Below are 10,062 nucleotides of genomic sequence, written 5' to 3'. Positions count from 1 at the left end.
AATAAATACCACTACTGTTGTAAGTACATTGCCGTTATAGATACGTAGAATATACTAACATGAAAAATCGATTTCCGAAAAAATCAGCCATGTGAAATCCTTTTTTCCCTCTCCATACTGCATTTCCTTCTTTCTCCCTCTCTATACCTACATTTACATTACATTACACAGAATAAATACAACACAAATAAACTTCACTTTTCTCTCTACAAAACCTCAACCAAAAAAAACAAAAAAAACAAACAAGAATACCACCAAAATCCACTGACCTTTCTGTTACTGAAATTTTGTTTTCCTTCCTATAAATAAAAAACCCTATTAGCATTTTTCTACTACTATCTTTTTCTCTACTCTACCTCTTCCTTTCTCTCTCTCAACACTTTCATTTTTTCCATTTAATTTTCCCCAAATGGGTCTTTATCACTAAGATTAATTTACAAAAGATCAAAAAATTCCATTTTTGCACAAAAGGGGTTGCTTAAATTTATCTGAATTGCACAATTCTAGTATTTTCTTGAAATTTAAGGTTTTTTTTTTTTTTTTTTTTTTTGTGGGTTTTAAGGTTTTTAATTTCAATGGCTGTGTGTGGTGAAACAACAGTGGTTGAAACACCTGATGTTCAATCTCTTTCACCAAACACTGATAATAATAATAATAATGGTGGTGTTAATGAAGAATCTGATTTGATCTCTAGTGAAAAATCATCAGATAATAATAAGAATAATTATCAAATGCAAGAATTTGTTGATATGTTGAAGAAACTGAAGTTGAATCCATCAGCTAAGGAATTTTTTCCTTCTTCTTATAATAATAATATTAATATTAATAATAATCGTGGGGGTGATCAGATGCTTCTCAGTAACTTTGTACCAGCTAACAAGACTGATGGTTTTAACAGAAGGGTAAAGATTTCATTTTTTTTTTCTTTTTCTTAATTGTTGATTATAATTCTTTGTTAATTTTTATGATCAGTTGAAAAATTTTGATGATTTTGCTTGTTTTGTATTGTGGGTCGGTTCAAGATTGCCACGTGGCCAATTTGAAGTTTTCATTTTTAAGCATTAGGTCTTTTGGTTGAAATTCTGTAATTTTGTGAAATGCTACTGTAATTCCTTGAAAAAATTGGTTTTTTTTTTTTGCCTGTTTTGTATTGTGGGTCGGTTCAAGATTGCCACGTGGCAAATTTGAAGTGATTGTAATGTAGTGTATATTGATTTTTTTTGTTGTTGTTGTAATCTGTGTGTGTTTGTTTTCTTGAGTGCAAGTAAGCATTAGGTCTTTTGGTTGAATTGTTGTAGTTTATGACATTTTACTGTAATTCCAACCTTTGGTTTGGTAAAAACTTTAACATTTCCTTGTTAAGAAATGATCTTTGGAGCTTTTTCAGTAATTTGTTTAAGTATTAATCATTTAAAGGGTTATAATTATTGCTGAATATAATCAGGTGATTCTCAGTAACTTTGTATCACCTAACAGGTGATTCATTGCTTAATTTTCATTAAATTCTTCGTTAATTTCTATGATTGTTGAAAATTTGATGTTTTTTTTTTTGCCTGGTTTTGTATTGTGGGTCGGTTCAAGATTGCCACGTGGCAAATTTGATTGATATACTCGAAGTAATTTGTGATGGAATCTCTTGCATGCTTGTTTGTTTTCTAGTGTGCAAGTTTTCCTGTTTAAGCATTAGGTCATTTGGTTGGATTACTGTAATTCCAACCTTTAGTTTGGACAACTTTTGGCATTTTTCCTTGTTAAGAAATGATCTTTGGAGCTTTTCAGTAATTTGTTTAGGTATTACTCATTTAAAGTAACTTTGTGCCAGCTATAATAAGACTGATTTGGTTCCAGAATAACCGAAGGGTATAGGTTTCATTGCTTAATTTTCATTAAATTGTTCGTTAATTTCTATGATCCTTGAAAAATTGATGTTTTTTGCCTGTTTTATACTATGGGTCGGTTCAAGATTGCCACGTGGAAAATTTGAAGTTTTGATATACTCGGAAGTGATTGTGATGGAAATCCATAATTGGATTTTTTGTTGTAATCTCTGTGTGTTTTTGTTTTCTAGTGTGCAAGTTTTCCTTTTTTAAGCATTTTGTTCTTTTTAAGCATTAGTTCTTTTGGTTGAATTGCTGTAATTTCTGATATATATTACTGTAATAATTACAACCTTTGGGATGGAAAACTTTAACATTTCCTTGCTAAGAAACGATTGTTTGGAGCTCTTCAGTAGTTTGTTTGGGTATTGATCATTTAAAGGAATATAATTATTGGTGACTGGACTGAATTTAGGAAACCGGGTTCGCAATTATCAAGGAAATATGTTTCATCAGTTCGTCTAAAAATGAATATATCTGTAAATGACAAATTGCATTGTGATTGCTTAGAAGGCTTCTACCTTCCTTACTTGTCGATTCAAGCATCTCTATATGCTTTGACTGCACTTGCTAACATTAAAATTACTGAATCTGTTTTCAGTAATTTGTACAGTATGCTTATGTGCTGTTGTGATTTAACGATTTTATCATTTTGAGCTTTATGGAATAATAATGGAGGAATTGATCACTCCTAGACTGTTGAAATGTGGTAATACATTGAAAATACTAATACGACGTAAACTATGTCTTTTCTGCAAAAATGCTCAAATGCTCAAATGTGGGATAACCTATAAAAAAACGGAGGTTATGAAGTTTGGAGAAATGTTCACATGTTAGAGTAATGAATCTTTTCTCTTCGTTTAATTTATGGAGAATTTAATTGGTTTTTCATTAAGTTTGTCTAGTTATCTGCCAATTTTGGTGGAAAAAAGTTTTGCATTGTGATTGGCATCAGTGTCATGTAAAGAGATCGCTTGTGAGAAGCTAATGGCACCTTGAATTTCTATCAGTTTGAACAAACTGTCATGATCAGTATTACCAGAAAGCAGTATACAGTGAACTCAACAGTGGAATTGAAGAAGTATACTCATCCCACTGAAAATGAAACTAACATCATCCTGTCGGAACTTGACTTCAGCACTCGTAACATTCAATCACATCCAGTAACATATTTATGTTTGTGGGGTTAACGGGTTTTAGTTGGTCAGTTTAAATGTCAGTTTTTGCTGTTTGAGTCATAGCAGCTGTCATCTCTAGAAGTTACTCGTTAAACCGGCGATATTGTTGCTGTTTGACTTTTACTTCTCTTTGGTTAATGGTAATTTCCTAATTGGGAATGTTTACCTGTATGCATGTTAGAGTTAGTTGTTGCTTACATTTTCTTGAGAACGTTAATTCAGATGATTTCCTAGCCTGATAAACTTGTCAATGATGTACTTTACATTTCAGTTACATCTTTGCCTGGATCAATTTGGTCTTATTTTATATGCTAACCAGAATATTTCAATCATGGACAACCATCTCTATTTTATTGTCTTTCTTTTACTATCTCCTAAACTTTCTTTATTGTGTTTCCACAGAGAGGCAACAACTATAACCAGGGCAAAAGGAGAATGAACAATAGAGCTTATAAGGCTCAAAGAGAAGATAGCATCAGGCGAACAGTATATGTTTCTGAGATAGATAACAACGTAAGGATAGATTCTCATTAATGTTTTGGTTATATATTTTTTTTGTTTTTGTTTTGTTTTGTTAGTACTCATATAGTATCTTTGGTTTTGCCTTCTCAATATCTAGGTTACCGAAGAGCAGCTTGCTGCTTTGTTTAGTGCTTATGGACAAGTAAGTCACTTTCTTCTTCTGATCATTGATGTAATTCATTATATAAGATATCTAAGTGCTCTTAAGTGCATATTTAGTTTTTGACACAATTAACTAGAATTAATGAATTCCTTTTCTGTTCTGTTTGTGGGGTGGCAACGTGATACATACGTATGCATTTGTGTGCTACGTACTATCATCCTTTAGCAGAAAAACCCTTAGCTGGGGAATCCGATACCATGTGTTTTTACTCCATTTTTCGGCCTTGATTTGAAATTGTTATCTTAATCATGCATTATAGAGTCTCATCATACTAGATTATCAGATAATTAATAATCAGCTAACATAATTTATCATCTCGTATATGCGTTAGTTATCTGGTCTTTCAAAATAATATCATTGTCGAAATATTATGTCATTCATAAGTTAGATAAATAACATATCGATGCTGGTATGTGACAAATATCTGTAAAATATATTTGGCAAAAGAAGGTTTGCATTTGGTTTGTCAGAACAATTAGGAGAAAAAAACATGTAAAACGTGTTGGAAGGCTCATTAGCCCAAGGTATTCATTTTTTTTCCCCCTGTTACCCAATGAAAGACAGATAAGGTAGCTTCATACTTCTTAAATTCTTCATTAGCTTGCTGGAGTTAGTTGATACCTGGAGCTTGGAGTAGTTTGGCTAATATCGTCTGTGGTCTACCTAGGACAAGCATGGGAAAGAAGAAGCAGGAAGAGTAAAAAGATAACAGGCTCTAGAATCCTGCGTAGAATTTGCTAAAGAGAGACAGATGATTAAAACAATGAAAACAAAGACTCTAAAGTATTAAAGTGCTTAGAGCATAAATGACACAACAAAAGCTTCAAGAGAAACACATTGAACACAATATCATAAATGTCACTATTAAACTGAAAATAAAACGTAATAAGTAAACTTCTTTAGCTTGAGTTCCAGGATATGTCGGACTTGGAATATTTTTATTAATTTTTTTTTAAAGAATAAACATGATGTGATTGTGACCTATCAACAGACTCCCCATGCTTACTCTTTTGTAGTTCTCATTCCATTTCACAAAAAAAAAAAAGAAAAAAAAGAAAAAAAAAAAGAGCAGACTCCCATTGTATCCTTGACCTAGAAATACATTAGATAACCTAAACCTGAGTAGCAGTTTACTGATTGAAAAACACTTTAATGTGAACCAATAAGGTTATGACATTCATAATAACAATGTGACAATAAGAATATGACATTTGTATTATTTTACCTAATAAGAGTGATCTAATAAGAACATGACATTTGTAAACCATTATAATGGTGCGGAAGTTCTCATTTTCCTCACCGTATCCAGTGTACACATCAGCATGACAACACCTACCAGTGAATGTTGTTCTCGTCTCTCAGTGAATGTTGCTGATGACCATATTAAGGAGGGGGCTGGGTTTTGTTGTGGTTTATTGCATGACCATGCTTTCTGGTGAATTAGCACATGGGCTATAGTTTTTACATGGCTTTCTGTAGCCAGCAATATTAGTAACAACTAAAGTTCGTTAATTCCTGAATATCATTGGGCATAAACTCTTTTGCCAAATAGGAAGCTTTGACGCCTTTGCTAAAGGATAAGTCTTTCCCTCAAGTACGTAAGGCTTAAATTAATATTTAACACAGACCTGTAATATTTGATCTCAAAAATATCCCCAATAGCTTCCGATCAAGAAAATATACGTCATTGGTTCCTCTGATATCCGAACTTATGTCAACAGACTCAATAGCTAGTGTACAGTTTAGTCTATGGTTAGGTGCCAATATAATGTTTTATTATGCGCTTAGTAATTTTGCCCTAGAGATATGCATTTAAACTGGGCTTCATTGTTCGTCTTTCCTAAGGCGCTTCTTGTGAGAAAATATATTTTCATACCTGTTTTTAACTATTCATTGGGGGACCAAAAATTTGCTATGAAGTTCTAAATGTGTGGGAGGGCATAGTTCGAGCTGCTTGTCTTGAAAGTTCATGATGTTTATGTTTATTTTTGTTAGCTTAATGTTTACATTTTATGTCATGTGTGATGTCATAATTGATATACTCTCAAAATTATAAATTTTACCTCATAAGCTACACCAGATTTGTTTATCTAATCAGTCAATCAAGTGATCAACCAACTACACCTCAATTGACGCCAGCATATTCGCTTAGTTATTTGTTCACCTGTTATGCCCAATGTGAATGTTTCCTCCCTTCTTCCTCAAGGTGGAGTGCCATCATGTTCCCCTTGCTCTGAGAAAAAATAATGATGGTTGTTCTCATTTTTGCTGCTTCCTTTCCAGGTTGTTGACTGCCGAATTTGCGGTGATCCTCATTCCCGTCTTCGCTTTGCTTTCGTGGAGTTCTCTGACCAATGTAAGTTGGATGTTCTGGCTTGAAATGTTCTTAAGTCAGCTGAATATTTAAAAGCTAATATGGACTCGATCCTAGCAGACTCTGCGAGAGCAGCACTTAGCCTTTGTGGGACAATATTAGGTTTCTCTCCGCTGAAGGTCCTACCTTCAAAAACTGCTATTCTACCCGTGAATCCTACATTCCTTCCAAGGGTACGATAAATATTTATGCACTATATTATTTATCTTAAAAAAAGAACTTAGACATTCTCTTGTGCTAGTATGTGGATGATGTTGAGAAATAGTTCTCAATTTGATGTTGATGTTTTGTGCAGTCAGAGGATGAGCGTGAGATGTGCGCCAGGACAGTCTATTGTACAAATATTGATAAGAAGGTAAACATTTTCATCTTTGAGATCTAGTAAAGTTTTCTCATGCTTTCCTTGTTTGCATCTTTCTGTCGGATGCCTGCACATTTTAGTAGTTATTATGCTTTGCCTCATAATCAGTTGTTGGTTAAATATTTCTTTTCTGTGGTAGTATCCATTTATTTTATAATTATTTAAAACCAATTACTCTATTCTGAACAGGTTACTCAGGTTGACGTTAAGACTTTTTTTGAAACAAGATGTGGTGAGGTCAGTATGACATCTAAAAGCTTGCATTATGTTTGGAATGTTGGCTTAAGAAGTTATATTGAAGAACACTCTTACTTTTGCAGGTTTCTCGTCTGAGGCTTTTGGGGGATCACGTGCACTCAACCCGCATTGCTTTTGTTGAGTTTGTAATGGTATGTTTTCTTATTTTTGGTGGGGATGTACGTGTTAGCTTTTTGCATCAATTACCCTTTTACGCCTGCACACTTGCATTTTGTGTTTGTATCCATTTTGTACCTGCATCAGAGGATTAGGTATTTTGCATGTACTTAGGATTCTAATGTCATGAGACAACAACTCTCTCTTTTTTCCTTTTTTTGCTGGTTACTTGTCTCAAGGGATTATTAAATGCTGTATAACACAACTTCCGTATAGTTGCCTCTGAATGTATCTCTCTAGCTCTCTTCTTGCACACGTTATTCTTTGGCTGCCCTTTTGCCCATGTGAGTGATATCGAAGAAAGGAAAGTTTAATAAATTTACTTGGGTCTCTAAGGCGTTAGTCTGCAAAAATGTGCAGCAAGATATTAAATCTTTGCCTTTGAAACTAAAATAGGTAACAGTATTTTGAGGGTAATAAAGGGAGAGATAAAGAAAGAGGAATTTTGACTGCTTATTGGCTTTTTAGAATAATGTCTTAATATGGAATGACATTTTTGTACAAAAACCTTATGCTTGCAAACTGCGCAGGCTGAGAGTGCAATTTTGGCGTTAGACTGTTGCGGTGAGGTATTGGGATCCCAACGCATCAGGTAAGTTTATTTACAAGTGGCTATGGCCCCAGCTGGTCCACACTAGATTTTTTCTACAAAAGTGTATTTCATTTTTCTTGTTGTATTGCATCTTTCTGAGATTAGTATATTCTCATAGTTGTTTTCTAGGAGGGCACCACATCATGCACTTTAATTCCTCCCCCTACTGCCAAAACTTTTTTTCCTTTTTCTCTGCCCAAATTATAATTGCACCTTTCCATGCTTTCTACCTTTCTGATATCTGAAAGTCGAATTGAGAAAAAAAATATTATGACTTAATGATCAGAGTTGTGCATGCTTGATAGTAAAGGATAATCTGAAAATTTTCCAGTTTTGGGAGAATGAGAGAATCATGTTTGTGCCAAGTCCGGTTCAAAGTAATAGTTTAGAGGATGTCTCTTAATAATTATTAAATCTCTTAGTTGTTTCTGTTACTTATCCATAAAAAAAGAAATTGGTAATGGACATCAACCTAAGTTATCATTGAAATACATGCATATAACTTATGTTTAACTAGTAGGTATGACTAGACTATGAATTAGATCCTAATTTCCTTTCTGATCATCTACAGTACATTCTTTGTACTAAATTTAATGAAATTATCATATTAAAAACTTTCCTCTGATCATCACAAATATGAAGGTGTCTCGTCCAAAAAGATACTATATGTTAGGTATTTGAAAATATTTTTTTGAAAATATTTTTTTGCAGGCGTTATATTTTTACAGTTATGGAAGATCATTAACTTGTAAAATTCTATTAATGATTTAGGTGTCAAGCATGCTTTTTTTAGTGTCAAACAGACTTGAAAATTGAAATGAGAGAAAGGAAGTGCGGTAATCATACTATTTTGAGAGAGGGCTGAAATCTTTGGCCTTGAAAACTCGATCTCATTTTCGTTTCTCAAAAGAGACTTGAGTTTGTGTTCAAGAGCATTTACCCCCACCTCAATACCTTGAGCCTTATTCAGTTATGACGGTTTGAGAATTACAGGGCCTTGGTTCTTCAAAGAACTTCCTCTTGCCTCTCTTCTTTGTCCCCTTCTTATCTAGTACGATAAGTAGTCTATTCTATCCAGTTAAGTCTTTTTCTAACTTTGTGACTTCGTTAATGTTGTAGGGTGAGTCCTTCAAAAACACCAGTGAGGCCACGGCTTCCCCGTGCCTGATGCAGTAGCCGATGCGTGTGCTCATGACCTGGAAAAGAGTTCAGGCAAGCCCTCTCGGAAGACTTGGAGGTCACTGCGGGAAAGTGAGACAAAAATCTGTTTCAGTAATTTCAATCATCTTTTCTTTTTATTTTCCTTTCTTTACTGCCTTACAGTAACTTTATTGGTTCTGAGCTTGACATAACTTCCGCGTAACAAACTTTTTAATTGGAATATCCGTACCTTTAGCACTTTAAGCTTGTTCAGTCATTCCTTTATGAATTTTTTGCTGGTTTGAATTCCCGTTCACAATTTGATCTTTCGCCGCTGGATGAAGTGTTGCATGTTTCCTGTTGTTCACTGTGCATTGGGAAAACTTTCTCGCGGCCAATGTTTACACCAAACTATAAGAACTTAACCATGGTTGAAAATAAATAGATGTGAGGTCAAGTGATGCAAGCGCACCTAGAAGACGCGTGTTGTGTTCGTTGTTTAATTGTTTTGATGTAAACAACGGGTGTGTGTAAGTTTGCTCCCAGTGCACTTGTTCCATCAAATGTGATTGCAATCTTCAATAACCACAAAAAGAAGTCCCTCATTTCAGGGTTATCAAAAGGTAGTTTTGGCTCCAAATTCCTGCAACTAACCCTAAATTTAACTTTAATATGCAAGATCAACAACATGATAATATATCTGATACTGATTTAGCTCGTGCTTTGCTTATTTTGGAGAGAGCATTTGAGGGAAGAAAAGGAAAAACAACAGATGGGAGATGAGAAAAAAGGTTGAGAGAACTCAGATTCTTGATCACATTTCTATTTGTTACCTTATATTGCACCAACTTCACTAACTACCTTGATTATTTAAACTTATCTTGATTACCTAAATACTGGACTAGTCTTCATCAAAATCATAATACTTTCTTGGTGGTGAATGTGAATAAAAAGAAACTACTTTTGAAAAATGTATGGCTGCAAAAAAGGAAAGTACATGAATATAGCACAGCCCTTGTTAGAATCTATTCGATTTGTTTTATATTTGTCATCAGGTACATATGGTCTATGAAAGGAACTATGGTTATATTTCGTCTTAAGTATGCCCCTATTGCTAATGATTATTCAGCTTGACTCTGACATTTGCTATGATAGAGTAACAAAAGCAAACAAAAAAATTCAGATTTACTTTTAAACTGTCAAAACTGTTTATACATACAGTCTGCTATTAATCTATATATAATCTAAAGCTATGTACAGGCAAGATGATGTGACGGTCATCATTCCTATTTATCCCTTTTCTTCCTTTTTTGCCTTTTTTCTTCATTTTAAAATTAATGTGATATATATTAAAAAACCAAAAAATTCACTCTCTTAATTCTATTAATTACACCACTTACTTCTCTTAATTACACCTTTTCCACTTCTCTGTAACCATTGG

General features: G+C 33.8%; 1 protein-coding gene across 2 annotated transcripts; it reads left to right on the top strand.

Moving 5' to 3' along the window:
• Nucleotides 1–224: 224 nt before the first annotated feature.
• Nucleotides 225–8,879, top strand: LOC132636533 (polyadenylate-binding protein-interacting protein 8-like). 2 transcript variants are annotated; one of them, XM_060353449.1, is made up of 10 exons: nucleotides 225–902; nucleotides 3,458–3,568; nucleotides 3,675–3,719; nucleotides 6,024–6,096; nucleotides 6,172–6,287; nucleotides 6,410–6,469; nucleotides 6,665–6,712; nucleotides 6,796–6,864; nucleotides 7,420–7,481; nucleotides 8,601–8,879. In XM_060353449.1, exons 1-10 carry the CDS (start codon nucleotides 576–578, stop codon nucleotides 8,647–8,649), a joined length of 960 nt encoding a protein of 319 aa, XP_060209432.1. In that variant the 5' UTR covers nucleotides 225–575; the 3' UTR covers nucleotides 8,650–8,879. The 2 variants fall into 2 exon arrangements, with proteins under 2 accessions (XP_060209432.1, XP_060209433.1); XM_060353450.1 differs by having other exon boundaries at nucleotides 232–902; nucleotides 6,175–6,287.
• Nucleotides 8,880–10,062: the final 1,183 nt, after the last annotated feature.

Source organism: Lycium barbarum, chromosome 4 (assembly GCF_019175385.1).
Source record: "Lycium barbarum isolate Lr01 chromosome 4, ASM1917538v2, whole genome shotgun sequence".
In the NCBI taxonomy this organism is placed as follows: domain Eukaryota; kingdom Viridiplantae; phylum Streptophyta; class Magnoliopsida; order Solanales; family Solanaceae; genus Lycium; species Lycium barbarum.
This window is presented reverse-complemented; position numbering and strand designations above follow the sequence as displayed.

What these genes read in the sequence shown, in the direction of transcription:
- LOC132636533 (XM_060353449.1), top strand. Translation starts at nt 576, where the DNA reads ATGGCTGTGTGTGGTGAAACAACAGTGGTTGAAACACCTGATGTTCAA. An exon ending in TTTCTGAGATAGATAACAAC is followed by an intron (nt 3,569 to 3,674) that starts GTAAGGATAGAT and finishes CTCAATATCTAG; the next exon opens with GTTACCGAAGAGCAGCTTGC. An exon ending in TGTTTAGTGCTTATGGACAA is followed by an intron (nt 3,720 to 6,023) that starts GTAAGTCACTTT and finishes CTTCCTTTCCAG; the next exon opens with GTTGTTGACTGCCGAATTTG.